General features: G+C 48.9%; 1 protein-coding gene across 1 annotated transcript; it reads right to left on the bottom strand.

Moving 5' to 3' along the window:
• Positions 1-8,580: 8,580 nt before the first annotated feature.
• Positions 8,581-9,429, bottom strand: LOC125943117 (uncharacterized). Its single transcript, XM_049661508.1, has one exon. The coding sequence runs from the start codon at positions 9,427-9,429 to the stop codon at positions 8,581-8,583; it is 849 nt and encodes a 282-aa protein (XP_049517465.1).
• Between the last annotated feature and the right edge of the window lie 11,916 nt (positions 9,430-21,345).

The following is a 21,345-nucleotide window of genomic DNA, read 5'->3' as shown; positions in this document are numbered from 1 at the left end:
CTATGAGGGAAGTCGCAAAAAGTTTCGAAGCAAGGACACAACAAAAACTTGGTATTTATTTTTCCTCAAGTTTGAATCCCGAATTTTCGTCAAGGGGGGGCACACGATTTCAGAAGCAGCAGGTCATCAAGTGTACTCGCCGATAAGCGAGACCGCTGCTCTGACAAAACGAACTTGAGTGCCGAAAATGCCCTCTCAACGCTGACTTGTGTGGCTGGCACACCAAGGGCCACTTGTGCTAACATGTACAGCTCCGGTTGCCGCTCTTTGCGCTCGTCCCAAAATTTCAACACATTCGTGCTTCTTGGAAGGCGCGGCTCCTTGTCCAGCATTTCCAGTAAGAGAGCGATGTCCGTTGATCCTGGCTCACTTGTCAAATGCGATTGGGCGCCAGCCTCAGCTTCCTTCGTCTTCAGAAACGCCTCAAGGGCATCTTCTGGTTCCTCTGAAGTTGGCGCAGCGGTGCTCTCTGGAATGCAGCTGCTACACTGGTTCGGCTGAAGGCCTGTAATACGCTTCCAGGTTTTGCACAGATGCATTCTCGCTCGATATTTTTGATCAGGCGTCAGAAGAAGGCGATAGCGGTGGTCCATGTACAGTGCAGCACAAAAGATATCTGTACTGCAGAGATTTCCCTCTCGTTTCGTCACTGACTGAACGAAGGCCTGTGCCAGTGGCGATGATATCGTTGCTGTCTTCATGGAACACGTCAACCATGCACCGTAGAAATCTCCGATTGTCAATTGTTCGGCCTGAAGCATTTTCGTGGCTTCTTGTGCCGGCTGAAGGGATTCTATGAGCATTTCTACTTTTGCCCATATGCTCTCAGTCCAACTGGCGGTCTCGTTGTGGGGGAGAAAGTCTTTAGCAAAGTCCTTCAATTCGACCAACCTGGTCAACATGACCAACGTCGACATCCATCGTGTCGGGCAATCAATAATAGGCTTCCTTAGCCCTAGCTTCCTTATCAAACCCATTGCACTTTGTGCGCGGAGTTTCTTCGCAAGTGCACGACATTGTGCAACGAGAGTGTTGGAACCCGAGTCCTTCAAAGCGTCACTAACAGCCAGTTGCAGAGTGTGTGCAGCACACCTGACGCCTAACTTGAACTCTGCCCCATCAAGACCAAGGCTCTCCGCATCTTCTGCATTGTCTAGCAGAGAGCCGCAATGTTCAAATTCCGGGTAGCCACTAACGGCTTCCTCGTCTGAACTAGAAGCGTCGGTTTCATGGTCCGTTTGACCGAGAAGACGAGCAGCCTTTAGCATATTTGCACTGTTGTCAGTTGCGACACTGTACACTTGGGCGACACTGAGGTCGTAGCGTGACAGAGTGCTTTTCACCTGTGATGTGAGATGCTCAGCAGTGTGTCTATCGAAAAGCTCCTTCATGGCCAGCGGTTGAAGAATTAGCTTTCCATTTTCGGCATACTGTACGTTGATGCCAAGCAGAGCCCTGTCAAGTCGTGACGCGCAGTCGATTTTCAAAGAAAACATCCGTTTTCTCAGCGTCTGCGAAATTTCTTCTCTCTTGCATTTGGCTTGTTCCTGGACTTTGTCCTTAACAGTCTCTGCAGTGATGGCTCGCTCAGCACTGAGTGCCTTTAGGACAGGATCAATTATTTTGCGAAAGCCGGAGTCATCAATTAGCCGAAATGGCCGACCATTTCTCGTGACTAGCTCAACGCAACTATTCATAATTCTGTCTTCTGTTATTTCCAGCAAAACACACTTCGACGATGTGGGTTGACACATGCTCTGTATATCCACTTGCCTGAGCTTTGCCGCCGGACAGCCCTCCACCTCGTCCGACACAACACGCTTTGTAGAGCTGGCTTTGTCGGCCAGAATGCTGTCGTACACTTCTTTGTGGCGCCGCTGCAAATGCCGCTCTAGGTTTCCACCGTGGTCGCCCGACACAACGTGCTGGCAGTTCTCAATCTGACATATCGATTTGTTTGAGACACTGTCATACTTGAAATGCCGTCGAGCGCGGTTTGTTCTGTCGCGTCCCATCGGAACTAGCTGTAAGCCTCAGTGAGGAAACGTTGCACCAGCAGAAAACGAAACCATAGGCGATGTGCAAAGAGCCGACGACGCCGCCTGTCGCCACGGCTTGGAAGCGTAAGTGGGCTCGGGCGACTCGCAGTGTTCCTGTGAGCGTCTAGGCGACTGCTGTAGTTTCTGTGATAGTTGCGTTTTTCTATCGCAGTTTTACGATTGTGTAAGCCTTCAGCGGCGTCGAAAAACAACTGCTGCGTAGTTGGCTGCTCGAACAGGGCCAAGTACTCTCCAGGAATACACTTCTGCAAGTTTTCGGTGCTGATGCTGAGGGTGTCGGAACGAAATGCTTTTTGTTTCGGTTTTAGTTTCGTGCCACCGGAAAAAGTATTCCGTTTCTGTTCCGGAACGAAAAAAAAAAAACAAGTTCCGTAATGGCTCGTAACGGTTTTCATATGTATGCAAAAGATTGAAGTTATAGTAACTATAATATCATAAGATTTCCCCTTTAAAAACCCTGGACAGGAATAAAACAAACAAGTAACTTTACCATGAATTCCTAACCAAAATAACGAAAATCAGTGCTTTTCTAAGTTATAGTATTTAATTTTCTCAAGAGTTAATTAGAAATTTTCTCAGCAGGTTCAATGCTTTGAGTCAAGAGTGTGAGCATGATCTCAGAAGCTACCCGTCATCGAGTGTACTTTCTGATATCCGAGACCGCTGTTCTGATCGAGCAAACTTAAGCGACTACAAAGCCCTCTCCACGACGGCCTGTGTGAGAGGCACGCGAAAGTCCGCTTGAATTTATTACAAACAACTATGGTTGCCACTTTTTCCGTTATTATTATTATTTCGTTATTATTTCAACGCATCTTTCCTTTGAAATACCTGCCCGAGATGCGAGCAGACGTTGAACCCTGAGTTATGCATTATTGCTCACGTTGCATGACCTCGGTTGTTCCGGATCGCAAAGTTTTCCCGGGAACCGAAAAACGATAAAAAATATTTCGTTTTTGCTCCGGAACGAAATAATAAATAACGTTCCGGTTACGTTTTCGTTCCGGTCAAAAATATAGTTTTTTTTCGTTTTTCGTTTTCGTTTTTCGTTCCGTTCCGACACTCTGGTCGCAACTGGCACATTCTGCACAGAAAGGGGTCGCGCACGTCTCGAAAGAAAGTAAACCTGTTCACTAGCTGTTTCACAAAAAGATGTGACAGGCCTACGCTCCCGTGTTTGACTCGCTTAAACAAGTTAATCATACCTATGTAGAGAGGCATAAACAGTAAGGGACAGGGACATGACGTTTTAAAGCGTGTTAAAAAATGATGCAGTTTCACCCAAAATGCGAAGCATCAATTGCAATAGCAAATTTGTCGAGAGCGATACGGAGTAAGGGTAGTAGTTTTATCAGCTGTATAAACTTGGACATGCAGCAGCACCAGCAACGCGCAGAACTGTTGTCGACGCCGTCGGCATTTTGCCCGCGTTCGCACCAAATGCGCGTGGCGTTGGTGACTGATGCCGGTGCCTCTGAGAGAGAGAGAGATTGTGGTTGTGAAGAGGAAGAGGCGCTCGGAGGTTTTCGACGAGATCAGAACGGTACACTCGTCGAGCAGTGTCAGAAGTCTTTACCATATTCTCGCCTCACCACGTTTTTATATAAATTCACATTTTCATATAAATAAACATAAATACAAATACGCAGCTACACGTCGCCTCCCCTCCCTCCCTCCCTCTTGTACCGCCACGGCCTTTAGCGTGAAGGAAGAAGTCGAGTTTGCTCTTTATATATGGTGATTGTAAAGGAGGAAAGAGACGCTTAATTCTGCAGCCCTTCAGGGAGCACGGCGCAGAACGCGCGTTTGCTCTCCGCCGTGCGTTCGCTCCCCGTGATTGCGCGGGTCTCTCGCGCACTTTCACTCGCACATAAACCATACGGCGCGCGGCGAGGATTTCATCGCCGTTTTGCGTCATACGGAACCTCACGGCGACGGCGACAGCGCCGGCGGCAGAAATCCGCTTTGAGTGCGCGTTGCACCACGTCGAGAGAATGGCAAGGGGAATAGACTTCGGCGATGCTCCCGCCGCTTCCGCGCTGCATGTAGCGGTCTCCGCTAGAAGACGACAGGGCGCGGAAGGACACATTTAGGATGTGTTCGCGCGCCTGATAGGTCGAAGAGGCTTGTACCTTCCACAGTACTGCAAGGAACTACTGAAACAGAGTATAGGCAAACCTTTAGTAAGCCAGAACTGTGGAGCAGCCATGGCTTTGGATTGGAACGTCATCAGCACACTTGACGCCACCACCTGCAGTAGTTTGCTTGCCTCATCAGTTCACGTTGCGTCGCCTTCCGCAGCAGTTCGTGTCGCCGCCATTTGGTAGCCGCAGCGCTGCCGAATTTACCGTAATCTGGCGCCAAGACGACCGCAGCCGCTGAGCAGTGCTAGGATTACTAGCAGTGTTGAGTGTGAGCACTCAACACCACGTCGTTACTAACGAGTGCTTACGCATCGTTCAGATAACTCCCTCAGGAGATTCTACTAAACTTTTTTACAGAAGGGAAGGTCTTGGGACTATGGCCTCGCGCGTCTGCGATGTGCAAACACACAAAAGCGCTGCTGCAATTATTGAGATTCACCCGCCTCTGCGACCGCCTGTGATGAACTGAATAATTAACGCTTCATACGCTAGTGTGTGTATACCTTGCAAAGTGTGAGCATATCCCCTTTTTTCTCATATTCCACGCCCCTTTTCCTCTTCCCCAGCGCACGGTAGTTTTTCGGGCTCAGCCGGGTTAACCTTCCTGCCTTTCCCATGTGATCTTTTTCTCTCCGAAGTTATCCGAATTATGCGTAAGCATTTCGTAGTAACGACGTCGTGTCGAGAAGCTCACACTCAACACTGCTCGTAATCCTAGCACTGCTTAGCGGCTGCGCTCATCTTGGCGCCATTACGATAAATGCGACAGCGCGGCGGCGACACGAACTGCTGTGGAAGGCGGCGCAACGTGAACTGATGAGGCAAGCAAAGTACTGCAGGTGGTGGCGCCAGGTGCGCTGATGACGTTCCGATACCACGCCACGGCTGTTCCACAGTTCCGGCTTACTAAAGGTGTGCCTAGGGCGTGCCTGATTGCACACGTCACGTGATCACAGAGACGCGCTCGTGTCACTGCTCGCGTACTCGTCGTCGTCTTCTTCCACAGCTGGCTCCGATGCCGCTGATCATACCAGTGTTCCCATACTGCCCCTCGCGCTCTTGTTGTTGTTGTTGTTGTTGTTGTTGTTGTTGTTGTTGTCCTGAGTGGTTGTGGCGCATACCCACAGTGGGGGATTGGCCATGAATCGGGTGGTTATATTCGGTGCATAAAAACAAGGGAATTAACGAATAGAATACTGGAGTTTAGAAGGGAAAATTTTGTGAGAGAAGAAAAAAAAACTAATTAATAACTAGGTTAAAAAAGAAATAAATGAATAACATAAAACTATGGTGGGAAAGGTGACAATAAGTTTAGCATGGTAATCGATTTGATTCAATGAGATAATTTTGGATTGCCAAGCAAGCATTTCTGTGGCTGAACCCAATAATAGAGGCTCCAAAAGATAGAATTACAGGTTCCGATAAATCTAGGCCAATATTGCGAAGCGGGATTTCCAGTAGTCTTTTCCTTATTGCAGAAAAACGCCTACAAGACAACAAGAAATGGTCTATTGTCTCCGCTTCGCCACAGAATGAGCATAATGGTGAGGGGCCAGACCAGACCTGTGTAAGTAAATCTTTAATACAGGGATACGGCAGCGCAGCCTCGTGATGGCTACTTCAATTTTCCGGCTTTGGCAAAAGTCTCTGTGCCAAGGGTATAGGAGATGTCTGTATTCCAAAGAATTAGTTAGAGCAGAGCCTGACACTGCCTGCCTAATGACACTCCTGCGAAATCTAGCAGCAGTGACATGAGCAGTCAAAGGACAATACGGAAAAATTAGTCCGGTTATCGCTGCCTTGGCTAGTGAATCTGCTATTTCATTTATAATAAGTCCTTTATGGCCAGGCACCCAAATTAAACGCAAACTTTTCAAATTACCAGGTATCAATGAATGAAACGTCCTCATTACGCGAGAGTCACAAGAAGCAGTGAGGGATGAGCACAATGATAATGAATCAGTGACTATCATGGCAGACGTAATTGATGGGTTTAATTTGCGTAGAGCCAGCACCACCGCCATAAATTCAGCTAAAAATATGGATATAAAATCTGGCAGCTGAAGAGAAAATGTCCAATCCAGAATAGGGGAAAATATACCAACACCTGATTTTTCCTCACATTGTGAGGCATCTGTCGCAATAACGATGTTTGTTTGCAGGCTCTGCAGATGATCTTGTAATAGACCATCTAGAATACTATGTGGAAGTAATTTTGAATTATTAGGAAAGATGTAATCGAATTGAATATCAGTGGTAACAGATCTGTCGGGAATCGGAAGTACATCACAGATGCGCACATCCAAAGGGTCAAGTAAATGTTGCGTGAATGTAATTTGGGGAGTATGTGAACGCGGCCAGTTTACACGAAAAAACCAATCAGGTTGGGAAATGAATATTGTTTGAGAACGTCGCACCGGTGATTCATAAATTCTCAAGAATGTCTGTACTGTCAAAAGACAGAACCTGCACGAAAGAGGAGGAACATGGGATTCAAAGTAAAGAACAGAATTTGCAACAAATTTAGGAAGCCCTAGGCACAAACGTAATGCTTCTCTTTCTAAGAAGATCAAAGGGCGGGAAGTGTAAGCTGGAGCTCCAGAGAAGAGTGCGCAACGAAATTCTAATACAGGGCGAACGTACATGCGATATATCATTAGAAGTGTATCTCTTCTAAATCCTATTCGACGATTGCTCAGCCTGCGCAAAATGCCAATTGCACGGGTACCTTTTCCAGTCACATGATCTATGTGTGGCCGCCAGTTGAGAGAGGAGTTATAAATTATTCCAAGGTACTTAACCGATTCTACCTGTGGTATGTCTTGTAGGTGGTAAGAGCCTGATGTGCACTGGGTCATTTATCGGAAAAACGAGAATGGCACATTTGCTGGTATTGAGTAAAAACTGGTTAACATCTAACCAGCTCTCCAGGGCACAAAGGTAAGTTTGCAGTCGTTGATATAACATATGAATGTCATTTGCAGATGCGAAAAACGCAATATCATCTGCATAAACATAAGTTGTGACTTCTTCATGATGGTGAATTGAGCTCATGAGAATATTAAAAAGCGCCGGGTTATATAATAGCGTGGATTCATTCATTTTTAAGTGAGAGAGAATTCTACTGCTACAAAAGCGGCTTTTCGTCTTCTAGGTGCAAACAAACGAGAGGAGTACCGCAAGGTACTCCTCTCGTTTGTTTGAGTTTGATTGAGTTTGAGTTTGATTGAGTTTGAGTTTGATTGAGTTTAGATAATCAAATTGAGGTGAAGCCATCCGAAGAGTCTAAAGCATAATGAATAGTTGGAAGCCGGGCTGCAAATCGATTTTCTAAACCTTTGGCAATCGCTTCTAAAGAGGAGCTCATTTCTTGCGGAGTCAAAACGATGGAGTCTAATGTTAACGGCGTTGGTAGCCCCTTTCTAGCGCGAAGAAATGCGAACAGCTCGCTTGTTTTTTGATTTTGATAGATAATCGTAATGCCTAATATCATATTCATCTTTGGCTCGGTTAACAGTACGCTTAAATACACCAGTGTGAAACTGATAATTTTTCCAATTAGTCGGGCATTGATTATGGAGAAGTGTTTTCCAGGCTGCTTTTCTTTTCCTATAATCACGCGTACACTCATTATTCCAACAACGACAAGCGGTGCGTTTAGCCGAAGGGATGACAAATTCAGCTTGCTTCCGGGAACCCTCAAGAACCGAACAAATCTTTGAAGCGATGTCCTCGTCATTGGCCTTGGCAAGTTTCGAAACGGATGCAAGTAAGACAGTCTTAAATTTATTGTGGTTGACAAATGTGCACGCCTGGTATTCTAAAGATGTTATTGGACACATGATTTCAAATGACTCAGGAAGATGATGACTGTTGGTTGCTGAGTCAACCATTAACCACGAAGAAACATTGAGGCAGCACTACAATGTTGTACAAAATGTTTGTACAAGAGCACTATCGTGCTCTTGCCACTGCTCGCAAGTTCGTCGTCGTCTTCTTCCACAGCTAGCTAAAAGAGTAGAACGCGATTGCATATAAAGATCCTTGACTGCTTCTCACGCTTCCGGGCAACTGCAGCTTATGTAACCGTAATGCTTACCGGGAAACGATGGAGGTGAACGCTATGCACGAACGCGCGCTTTCTGGTTGAAACGCGGCCTGTTGCGTGGGCCGATCGTCTTTTATTAAGGCGAAAGCCTTACATGTCTCATCGTTCAGTCGACCTTCAATGTCCTTGAGCGAAAACCGTGTCGTCGAAGTGATATCGTACCCGATGACGACTCTGTCTGTCTGAAAAACTTTGTTGAAAGTACACGGAGGAAGCTTGAGGTGGCCCGAAGGGGGCCACCTCTCACACTCACTAGGTGGGCTCCTCATTACAGGAGCCGATTGGCGGCTGCCGCGGCTTGTGCTCGGTCGACCAGGGCCTTGTGGCTTGCCAGGTCAGAGCAGCCGAGCAGGGCTGCCTCCCAGTCCTCCCGGGTGGGGTTTGGTTTTGGGTTGAGGTCTGGGGTTGATTGGCATGCCCACACCATTTGGAAGATGTCCAAAGACTTCTCCGCACAATGCGGGAATTTTCCTGTACAGGCTGGATCAAAGTGTTTTAAAACTGCCGGGCACAGCAGTGTTTTGGTGTAAGGGCGGAGGAGTGTACGTTCCTCTGACTTTGTAAGGCCCTTACAGGGCTTAGGATAAATTGCGTGGCCGAATTGGTATGGTTGAGTAATTTCTCGAAAAGTGAGGGCCGGATTGGGGTCGGGATCCATTTCGGAAGGGTCTGAAGGCGTTGCCCGGAGAGTGAGCGCGTGGGCAGCGCCGTCCGCCGTTTCGTTGCCTTCGAGGCCCATATGAGCAGGAGCCCATGCAATCGTTCGAGACGCGGTGGCCCCGAGGTAGTCACTGTTTTGAAGGATGCGAGACGCAATGAGAGAAATGTACCCCTGTTCAATATTTCTGCAGACCCCTCTCGAGTAGGTGATGATGACGCGCGAGTCCTGGTCTGCGGCGGCTAGCGCGATGGCGACTTCCTCCGCATGTGTTATATCTTGAGCTCTGAATGTTAGGCCATTCACCGCGACGTTTTCATGGACGACCGCGGCCATGTACCACCCCCCATGATGAGGGCCGGAGGCGTCCACGTAGAAGATTGCGTGTTTGTTCCCATAGTGGCGGGCCAGTGCCTCTGCCCGCGCAAGGCGCCTGCCAGTGTAGTTGTCGCGTGTCATGTTGGCCCCGAAGAGGCCGCACGTGCAGGGCGTATCTCCAGACTTCGGGGATGCGTATGCGCTCTTCCGGCAGTGTTGGGTGCTGGATGTGTAGTCGGCCTAATAGGCGGCGTCCCGACGGCGTCTTTGAAAGTCTTGTATATTGATTGGTCAAGTGCGCCTCCCGGAGCTCCGCGAAGTGTTTACCATGCCCAGGCCCATGAGGCGGTGGTTGGACGTGATTATCGGGAAATCGAGGGCACGCTTGTACATCTTCGTGAGAATCACCTCGAGGGCGTTCTCGTCATACTTGCGCAGGTGGAGTTAAGGTGTCGAGTAGAGGACTCGACTGGTCACGAATGCATGCGCCAGCCGCAAGGCGTCTTTGCACCATATCCCCCCACGTTTGTTGGAAACCTGGCGGACCATCCGGCCCACCTGGTCCCCCACCTTACGCAATTTGGCTGTTGTCGTATCAACTCGTTTGTGTTTGTGGATAAAGAGACCAAGCACTCAAATCTCATCGTGTTCGGGTATTCGGCCGTTGGCCAGGAATAGTTCCATTTTGGTGGTGCACTTAGGCGACGGGCGAATGTGCACAAATTCGGATTTGATTGGGGAGCACTGAAGGCCGCAGCGGTGGGCGTAGGCGTCCACGATCTCTGCCGCTTGCTGCAGGTTGGCCTCAATGTCTCCAACCGATCCCTGTTTGGACCAGACGGTTATGTCGTCGGCGTAACGCGTGCTGGACGCCTTCGACCTTCGCCAGCTGAGCCGGAAGTTTCATCATGGCCAGATTGAAAAGTAACGGCGAGAGGACCGCGCCCTGTGGGGTACTTCTCTTTCCCAGATGATAGGGGCCATGTTCTTCGTCTTGTATTCGGATGAAAGCTTGTCGATCCGTGAGAAATTGCTTGACATACTGGAATGTGTTATGTCCACAGTTGGTCTGGGAGAGATGTTGTAGGATAATTTCGTGTGTGACATTGTCGAAAGCCCCCTTCAAGTCTAGGGCGAGTTTAGCCTTATCGTTGAGGGGGTATTCGACAGGGTTGAGAATTTCTCGGTCGAGTTGAAGCAGAACATCTTGCGCGGACCGGTGCGGGTGGAAACTAAACATGGCGTCTGCGAATGCATTTTGGTTTTCCAGAAACTCAGACAGCCTGTCCCGCACCATGATCTCCATCAGCTTTCCCGCACAAGACGTGAGGGAGATGGGGTGGAGGTTGTCTGTGTTTATGGTTTTGCCGGCTTTTGGAATGAAAGTTACCAGAGCGGTCTTCCATTCGATTGGTGCCTCACCAAGCCAGATCGAGTTGATGGAAGCGAGGAGGGTGCCGTTCCTCGTTTCATTTTAGCTAGGGCCGCCTTCAGGTCATGCAGCTGGAACGGCTGATCCAGCTCCGCGTTCTGTGAACCTGCATACGAGTACGCGGGTCCTCAGCGGTCCGGTTGAGTGCAAAGGTTGCGTAGTTTGTACGCTAATTTTGAGGTATCTCCATCGAAGCTATGAATAGCTCGTTGGAGATGTTTTCGGGTCAATTAGGACGGGTCAATTAGGACGCGGAAGAGGCGCCACGTGCTGCGGCTAGACATTTGTCTGGCCGCCGTGTTACAGCGGTCCACCCAGTTCGAGTCGATGAGCTGGGCCGCGTACTCTGCCGCTCGCTGGGTGAGCTCGGCAATGCAATTTTTGAGCTTTCTATTAAGTTTTTGGCGGCGCCATCTGCGGGCGAGGCTGTTCCGCGCCTCGCAGAGTTGCAGAAGGTGGTTGTCTACCTCCGGCGTTGGCTCCGAGAGTTGAATTTGGGTTTCCGTCGAACGAAGGTGTGTAACCAATTCTTGTGCCCACGCGTGGTATCATTGTTCGCGGATAGAGGCCGAATTGAGGTATTTTTGCCGGAACTTATTCCAGTCGGGGAGCCCAGCTTGTGTGTGTGGTCTTGCCAATGGTTTAGTCATTACGGTGGTAGTGATAAGGCAATGGTCACTCCCAAGGGTTTCCTCGGCGTTGGCCCATTCTGCGTGTCTAATGTTTATGGTAAAGGTAAGATCCCGACGCGTATCCCGGGTCACGGAGTTACCCACCGGCGTTGGATATGCAGGGTCGGTGTGGAGAGTCAGGCCCAGCGTGGACGCAAGTTCTGATAGCTTGCGTACACGCTTCTCCTCACGCACGTACCCCCAGAGAGTACTGTGGGCGTTGAAATCGCCCACAATCATCAGGGGGTCCCTGCCCGCAGCCTTTAGAGCGCAGCCAAAGAATGCTGCGAACGTTACATTTTTGAGTCTGGGGGAACAGTATATGTTGAGGATTTGGAGTGGTGCATCGTGTTTCTTGAGCGGAAGAAGTGTCAGCATCACATACGAATATTCTGTTTCAAGTTCCAAGTCGACTAGATTAGCCGTATAATGTTTATGCACACAGACGCAGGAAGAGGGGTCCTGCTGGAAGGTGATGTAGCTTGTAAGGGTGGCGCCGCTCCCTGGCTCCTGGAGGGCAACCACCGCAGGAAGCGAGTCGAGAGTTGAAAGGAAAAGTCGGCGATTCCCCGCTTCGCGCGGGACCGGAAGCCCCGACAGTTCCACTGGACAATGTGAACAGGGGTGGCCGAATTGGTTTTTGGGGAGCGCCTGATCATAGGGCTGCTCGCCGTGGTCAGTTAGGCTGAGGTGGGATTGTAGTGACGCTGCTGCGGAGCCAGCACTCACAAGGAGGGCGGAGTCCTCCATACCGGAGAGCGAGCAGCTGTCGTCATCGTCTACCTCGGGGGTGCGTCTAGAAGTTTTGAGAGGGCGGTCGGATACCTCCTTGTAGGGACCGTGGGCCTGCGCGAGGGGCGCGAGGAGTGCGCAATTTGCAATTTTGAGATGGCGGTAACCATAATTGAGATTTGGTCTTTCCAAGGTGGCGAATCGGGCGCCTATAGGCCCCGAAACGGGCGTCGAATGCGGCCTCCGCGCTTGTTGCCGCCTTCGGCTCCAGGAGCTCACTTTCCATTACCTCAATCGCGGGGAGGAGGGAGGAGGAAGAGGCTGGTTAATTTTGGATTCCAATTCGTTAATTTTCTTTAGCAGCATCTCGTTTTGGGTCCTGAGTGCTGCTATTTGATCTTGCTCGGCGCTCCACGCGCTCGGGAGGGAGTGAGAGGGGGGGGGGGGGGGAAGAAGAAGCAGCCCCGCCCGAATTGCTCACCTGGTGTCCGTTTTTGACATGACGACTTGGTGTAGTAATTTACTTACTACACCGACCCAGCATCGTGTCTTACCTATATGTAAGCGCTCACGCAACAATTGTGATGGTGCGTGAGTCACCGTTGTGACTGTTTTAATTAAGATAGAGTTAATTAAGCCACTCGAATCCTCGAACTTATGTGGGAGTCGAACCCACCACCTATGGAGTCAAGACGAAGTTAATTATGACACAGTTAATTAATATAGAGTTAATTAAGGCACTCGAACCCACGACCGTTGGTGGGAGCCGAACCGTCACTTGGCGTTAATTATGGCTAAGTTAATTAAGACACAGTTAATGAAGGTAGCGTCAATTTAGGCAATCGAACCCGTGACCTTTGGTCGGTAAAAACAAGTAATAAGCGGGAACAATGCATTCGAATGAGAGTGAGTGAGTGAGACAACTTTAATAAATATCCTGCAAATTGATGGCCTGGGTCTAGGCCGCGCCGGGGGAAGCAGAGAGACCCTGTCTCTCGGTAGCTTCCCGGCCTTGCTGGATGGCTCAAAGTTGGCCCTGAAGATCAGAGCTAGTCAGTGCGGTTCTCCACCGCGCCCTTAGTTCATCAGGGTCCAAAACAAAGCCGCACGGTTCATCCTGTCATCTTACTCGCGATTCCAAAGCGTCACCAAACTGAAAGACTCCCTCAAAATGCCATCACTTGCCATGCGCAGAACATATGCCCGATTAGCATTTTTCACACTATATTCCATAGCAACACGTCATTTTCCCACTCACATATTTCTCCAGCGCATCACATATCGTCTAGATTAGACCACGCATACAAAGTCAAACCAATTTTCGCTCATACTGAAAAATACCGGAACTCACCTCTCGCACTATCAATAGATCAATGGAATTCATTGCCATCTAGCATTGCCACTATCAATGATCCTCAATCTTTTCTGTCAGCGCTGCAATCCTTTCTTGAACGTCAAGGCATTTCACAATAGTTTTCTTTTTGTATATACTAGTAAGAGTTGGCGTTTTCATTAGAAACTGACACAAATCCACCTGACACAAAAGTCATCCACCTGATGCTCGCATTGTTCTTTAAGTGCTGCCATGATCGTACCTGAAAAGCATTTCTTTTTACACTGAACTGACTGTATATTATACATTGTTTTTATATTTATATTTTTACATTGTATTTCTAGGATACAATGTGGACTTATCCTTTGTGTTAGTATTATACCTTGTTGCTTTTAGTTTCTGTTCACCATGCTATATTTGAACTTGCATTCTTGTGTCCACTGAAATGCCATTTTCACCTGCAGTGCGACTAGTGAGTGAATGAGTGAGTGAGACAACTTTAATAAATATCCTGCAAATTGATGGCCTGGGTCTAGGCCGCGCCGGGGGAAGCAGAGAGACCCTGTCTCTCGGTAGCTTCCCGGCCTTGCTGGATGGCTCAAAGTTGGCCCTGAAGATCAGAGCTAGTCAGTGCGGTTCTCCACCGCGCCCTTAGTTCATCAGGGGGGAGTGCAGTTCTCCTCTGAACTATTTCACAATCCCAGAGTATGTGCTCAAGGGTGGCTCCTCTATCATTACATAACTTACATTTGGCCTCAGGGTATAAATCCGGAAACATGTGGTTAAGATGTACCGGGTTCATGTAGGTTCTGGTTTGAAGTCGCCTCCAGTAAACCGCCTGAGACCTGTTTAATTTTGGTTTAGGAGGTGGATATGTACACCTCGACTTTCTGTAGAATTGGGTAATGTCACTGAATGAGAAAAGTCTAGCCCTATCCAACCGTTCCATCTCCTCCTCGGCCAGAGCCCCCCCCCCCCCCCCCCCCCCCCCCTAGTCGGGCGCGGTTAGTGAGTCCTCGAGCAACACGATGGGCAGACTCGTTACAGTTTGGGTTGGCGGTGCATTCGCAGTGAGTTTGGGCTGGGAACCAGATGATTTTCTTGTCGTAACATTCCTCAGATGATATAAGTTTGGTTTCACTGTTTAGAATTTTTGCAGCTTCATCTGATATCCGTCCTCTGGCATAATTTCGTATAGCCGATTGAGAGTCGCCAATAATGTATCTATATTTGGGAGAAGCGATAGCCAGAGCGATGGCAACCTCCTCCGCAACCTCAGGGACACTGGTTTTGATTGAACACGTGCGTACGCTTTCTCGCTTTGTATTAATTGCTAATGCTGCAAATGCTTGGTGATTTGAATATTCCGCGGCATCCACGAACAGCGCTTCCTCATCATTGCCATAGGCTTTGAGTAGAGTGTTTGCTCTGCTCGGTCTCCTGCCCTGATTGATTTCCGGGTGCATATTTTTGAGTAAATTGCGTATTTTAATCCTGCTCCTGATCTCTCTGGTCAACGAAACCTTCGGTCCTTGCTGGTTATGGTAATTTATTCGTAATTTATCGAGTATACTTCTGCCAATCCGGCTGCTGGCGAGTCTTTCCAGCTGAGCTATCTGCTGAGCTCCAATCAATTCTTCTAAGATGTTATGCATGCCCCGCTGCATTAATCTCTCTGTACTGGTGCTGTCGGGCAAGCCTAGGGCCTGCTTAAAAGCTTTCCTTATGAGCGTATTGATTTTGTACTTTTCTGCCTTGTATACCAGTTAAGGTACGCAGCTACGTAAATGATGTGGCTTATAGGAAAAGATTGAATGAGCCTAACAATGCTAGCCTCCTCCATTCCCTGATACTTGTTCGTGATTCTGCTAATCAGCCTAATCGCGTTAGCGACCTTGGTCCCGAGCTTTCTAAGAGTTTTGCCGTTAGTTCCTTTAGACTCACTATTGAGTTTCAGGACCCGAATTTGTTCAACGATGGGGATGGCCCCGCCATTCTTCGTACGAACCTGTATCTCTTCGTACTCTCTCTCTTTGATGTACCCCTTGGGCGGCCTGCCCTTGAGAGTGGGTCTGTAAAAAGAAGCTCTGATTTCTCTGGGGAGCATTCAAGCCCCGTGCCTGTAAGTTACTCCTACACTTTACATACCGCTTCCTGTAATTTCTGTTCTATCTTTCCATTACTGCCTTGCGAGATCCATATGGTAATGTCATCCGCGTACAAGGAGTCATTGATTCCTTCGATGTCTTCGAGCTTTTCCGGCAATCCTATCATAATGAGGTTAAAAAGCATGGGCGATATCACAGAGCCCTGAGGCGTACCCGAACTGCCCATGTCCCGCACCTCTGACGAGTTCCCCCATCGTGAGGGTAGCCTTCCGATTCGTTAGGACGTCTCGGATGTAATTGTACGCCCTTTCTCCTAGGTTTAGGTGGCTGACCTGACTGAGTATGGCCGAATGTGCTGCTTTGTCGAATGCTTTCTTGAGATCCAACCCTAATATAGCTCTGGTGGACCTCGTTTTACTGTCTAGTACTTGCTGCTTGATTTGCAGCATAACGCCCTGAGTAGAGAGACCAGCCCGAAAGTCCAACATAGTATTTGGATATATTTCGTTTTCTTCCAGGTAATTGTTTATTCTGATGAGGAATGCGTGCTCCATACGTTTTCCTGCACAAGAGGTGAGAGGTATGGGCCGCAGATCTGCGATCCTAATTGGTTTGCCACGTTTGGGAATAAGTATGACCTGGGCTTCCTTCCACTGTTGTGGTATAGAGCCCTTGGCCCAGCATTTGTTTATGTATTTCGTGATATTCCTGATCATCCAGGTTTTTTAGCATCTTGTTATTTATCCTGTCTGCCCCGGGGCAGATTTCGTATTGAGTTTTTGCAGCACTGCTCTAATCTCTTGTGTAGTGAAGTCCTCATCCAAGGACACATTAGGCTTTCCTTTATATCGCCCATGCTCGACTATTGGGTTGGAGGGAAGGTATGTAGCGCTTGCCTCGGCGATGAGTTCATCTTCCTTCCCTTTGTGTCCGTGCATAAGTTTTCGCAAGTTATGTTTTTGAGATAGTTTGAGATTGTCTGGATCTAGCAGGTATTTGAGCATACGCCACGTATGGCCAGCAAAAATCGAATGAGAATGTCAAGTAATTTAACGAATGTCACTTGAGCGCGCAGGATTTCGCTTTCACCCTCTTTGGCGTATGCTAAAGTTACTGTCAATTCTTTATTTCGCACTTTTAATATATAGTTTGAGGAGATTTAAGATAAAAGGCTTGAGCTGCCAGCGTTTTGTTTGGTAGCTCTGTCTTGAAAGCTTGAAAGCGGTCGCCTAAAGCCCCAACCAGACGTACGCGTTGGAACGCGTCCGCAGGCGCCGTGCGCCTGAGAGAGATTGTGGTTGTGAAGAGGAAGAGGCAGAAAATAGCGCCACTTCCTCCTCACAACCACAATCTCTCTCAGGCGCACGGCGCCTGCGGACGCGTTCCAACGCGTACGTCTGGTTGGGGCTTTACGCAAAGGACGGGCGGACAGATTTCTCGTTGGGTAACCATAGAAATGCTTACGCATTTAATAATCCTTCGTAGACGCATGCCAATCTGAGAAACTGATGCGCCAAAGAGTTACTCCTCACGCTTGATAGAGGTGCTAAGTGTATGTGTGTTGGTGGTTTATGCGATTATTAATCACCGACGCCACCTGTGTGTTCTCACCGAGACTCTGGCCACACGGCCGCTTCGGGGCTCCCACGCAGGCGGCGTTGCTGGATGACACCATCAGCTTTCACCGCCGCAGCCGTACAAACTCCTAGCTGGCTTCCAACGTGGAAGCGGTAAAATGCAAGCTGAGACGCAATAATTACGAATTACTTGCTAAAAAAAGAAAAAAAAAACGCGCTACGAAGTTGTATATTGCGGCCAGGATACGCAAGATAACTTTTATTTTATAACAAACAACAAGTCCGTTTTAAATCGAATTCTTAGTGACGGGCCCCACGCAGGCTGCGTTGAAGGATCAAGGTGCCGGGCAAGACATACGCGGCCCCTCCAAGAGGTGGTTTACGCAGGTGCTGCCGCATAAGGTGGCAGAAGAGCCAAAGCCGCTGTGGTGACGATAAAGACGGACTTGCTCCTGGGCACCACGAACCCAGGAAGTAGAGGGACTAGCCGTAGCGCGAGCCCTATAGCCGTACAATTTGGGGGACGTTACACATGCTGAATGTACGCACCACAGTCGGTGAAGCCCATTCTTACAGTCGGGCCATTCGAAGGTAGTAAAGAAGGTCATTGCAGTCTCCTGTATAAATGCCGCCTTGATGGAGCCATGTCCATACCACATGCATGATTGCGATGTTGTATTTTTCGCAAAAAACAAGCTGGGCAACCTATGCGTCGTTGTGGACAAAAAGTATGAAGGTAGCGCGCAGAGCCCGCATGGGTGCAGTAATGGCGCCGAGAAGGAATGGTAGCACGTGGAACAGGCTTCGTCAGTGTCATCACCCTATCGTGCGTCAGATCAGATGCTATTTGAATAATAGGTTAACGGACCATGAAGCTTCTCTGAAGGCCCAGCTGTCATCTAACCTATTTTGTAATTGTAAAGAATACGGCTGCTCCCAGGTGTCTTCTGATACCAGACTGCTTTTTAGTTACAAATACAGGGTGTCACCTCAGATTGAGGAAGTGTTCTTATAGCCTATATTTATAGCCGGATGAAATGGGAGTTGCTAGACTATTTATCGCATTCAAAGACTTTGAGGTAGTCTAGCTGGATACACACCTTTAAGCGCTGTTTTCGCTTCATTTTGCTTTCTGCCTTTATTGCCACGTGTTTGTCCGCGTATATATTTGAGGGATTTCAGTAAAAACCGCCGTTGACAGTCAGCGCTGTGCCCGTTATCGTTTCCTTCGTATTAAGCATATTCGTACTGCTTGCCTGAAGAACTGATTGCCAACTCGCTCACCAAATTATGCTTTTAACTTATTAAATAGAATTATCTTTCTCACGCGCCATATCATTTAACGTCAGGGGCGCCACAATACGGTCCGTGTCGCATGCATTTCTGTGATAACTTTTGAGGGAGGACATGCGCGTGTGTACTGTGGGAGAGCTGAAACGAGGTCACGGCACGTATGTTTACTGTAGCACTGATGCCCGCCCTTAAATAAACACGTAAACGTGGAGTCACATACCGCTGCGCGCGAAAGAACGACGGCCCCGCACAAGTGCTGACCCCGCGGCTTCCCATAAACAAAGGCCTCTGTTTTTGCCGGCCCATTATACATGCCTGTCCGGTGAACCCTCCTTCTCGCCAGTCCGCACGCATTCGAAAGAACCTAAGTAGAGGGCGACCCCGCTCTTCCTCTTCCTCAATCTTTACGCTGCCCCCTTTCCCTTTCTCGATACTGCACAGCAGACGCAGCGGTGAGGTGAAGCTGCCCCGCCAACTCCGCCCAGTCCATTTCCATGATTGAATTCCGCAACGTCGCCGCTTGGGCCGCGCGCACTGACGACGTGCCACAACCGCGTTACGGAACCCTTATTCTAGCTTCTGCTGGCATGCGCATGCGCGTTCATGCCTGCATTAGTAGGAGGTGTATAGCGAGGACACCGAGCTGGCTACTGCACGCGGCGTGATGATATTATACACGGCGTCGAAGGGTCGCCCCCCGCCCCGTTCTACATTTGCTTTTGATCGCAAACTAACCCGGTCCTCCTCTCTCTCTTACCGGCTTTCCCAATTCCCTCGTTAACAGCGTCCTAAATATCCGTGCCGGTTCATCTTGCGCGCCCGCCCTTTATTCTAATTTGGACGGCGAAACTGGGTTATTGTTTTCACAGTCTTGTCTTCGCGAATATGCCAATTGTGGGCATGAACAAAATGACGTGTCTCTCTGTGTCAGGTCGTCAGGGAGCACGCGTTGTGCATAAAATGAGTCCGCCGGAAGGTGGCAAGCAGGGTTCTCGCGCTTCTGCGGTAGCACGGCATCGCAAATGAAGCGACAATGAGCGCGCCATTACCACGACCTGCATTCGGCGCCTCTTTGTTGTACATAGGCTGTTGGAATATGACAGAAGCCACCGTCGGTTGTTCCTGGTTGCTCGTGGCGTTGCGATAGTACGAATAAGCATATGCTCTTAGCTCTAACTGCTTGCACTGAAGTACCGTGTAATGCCGCATGTAATACGACCATTTCTTTAAAGCGAAGCTTTATTTGAAGTTGCTCGAGTCTTACGCGTGTATTTTGAAGAAGGCGTAGAGACACGGAGCTAACAGACCATGTTCCTATTAGCCTAATAGAAAAGGGAGGCGAGAAGCTCATTCCAGAGTCTCAAACGCTGAAAGGAGAAAGGCTCAACCAACTGCTAAACAAAGGTTGACGTAATTGCGCGTCACATACTGTATACCAATGAGGTACAAAATGAGTGAATAACGAGCACGAAAAAGAGGCAGAAAGAGACAGAATGGAGAGATATATTCAACATTTAGTCATTCCAATCAGGTGAACCACAATGTACGTCGATCTTGTCTTCTGTAGCTTCGACACGTGGTGGACCCTTCCATTTTTTTATCCACCTCTAAATTCGTGATTATACTTCCTCGTGTGAGTGACATTTCCTGTACGTTGCTATTACGTTTTTTTCCCACTATAAGGTCATGGTGGCTTTTCTGAGTCAGTGACTGTTTCAGGGCTTTGCTTGGAAATAAACCATTTCCCTGTGATTGTCGATGCTACTCATAGCTGTCACGCGTCACGTCTCTGGCTTTTCAAGCGAAGCTTGTTATGAGGCCCAGATTTCGGTGGCGACCGCGTACGCAAAAAACTATCATCATCAGCATTGGTTCGAGCATCGTCGTCTTACTGCGCAGCTGGCTCGTTGGCGCCCCTCGGTTAGCGCTCGTGCTCGTGCTCGGCACGCGCTCGTGCCACTGCTCCCGCGTTCGCCGTCGTCTTCTTCCACAGCTGGCTGCGTTACCGCTATTCATTCCAGCGTAGAATTTCACTTCTCTTTTGTCGTCGTAATGGGGAGGCCGCGTTTACGGGGGTATGAGACATTGCTTAAGGGACTATGAGCCTGTCATTGTCTTACGTAACGGACAGATTTAATTTTGAAGCAATTTGATTTCGAAGAGTCCGAAGCGGCAATGGCGGGCGAATGCTGCTAACCACGCCACCGAGCAAACTCGAGACATCGAACGCAAGCGACAACGGCGGACTGCCGGCATACCGTCAGTGACGCCGTGCTCTCCGTCGCAGTCGTCGTATCATGGTTAGTTTAGGTGCACCCAAGAGAAGCTTCGCTTACACCTCCTTTCCGGTAGGTGAAGGGTTGGTGAATTTTTTCTTGTATTACAGTGAAGCTGTTTAACTCTTTCCGTACCGCGTCCATTGGGCATGGTTAGCCCTCTATCGATGATTTGAAACGCCGCTTTAGAGACCTTCCGCGCCACTCTCGGACATACTGCGCTAGCGGACGTGAAGGGGGAGAATTACCTTTTAGTTTTCTAAGCAGTTTGCTTTCTTTTCCCGCAAGGCGGTGATTTTTAAACGTGCTTCGAAGATTCGCGATCGTCAAAGGAGAACGAAAAAATGGCCGCCCGCTATCGATGGTTTAAAACGCCGCTTTCGAGACCTTCCGCGACACTCACGGACACACTGGGCCACCGGACGTGAAAGAGGAGAAACTATATTTTTGTTTTCTAAGTCGTTCCCTTTTCCCACCAAGCGGTGATTTTAAACGCGCTCCGAAGTTTCGCGATCGTCAAAGCAGAACGCAAAAATGTGCGGCTCCGGAAACGGCGCCCGCGCTTCGGGAGATCGCAGATATCGCGATTCCGCTGCCTCTGCGGCTGATCTTATCAATACGTGGGACACAGCAGC

The sequence above is a fragment of the Dermacentor silvarum genome, chromosome 2, assembly GCF_013339745.2.
Source record: "Dermacentor silvarum isolate Dsil-2018 chromosome 2, BIME_Dsil_1.4, whole genome shotgun sequence".
Taxonomy (NCBI): Eukaryota; Metazoa; Arthropoda; class Arachnida; order Ixodida; family Ixodidae; genus Dermacentor; species Dermacentor silvarum.
The sequence above is the reverse complement of the archived record's forward strand: the minus strand, read 5'-3'. Positions and strand labels throughout refer to the sequence as shown.

What these genes read in the sequence shown, in the direction of transcription:
- LOC125943117 (XM_049661508.1), bottom strand. Translation starts at nt 9,429, where the DNA reads ATGACACGCGACAACTACACTGGCAGGCGCCTTGCGCGGGCAGAGGCA.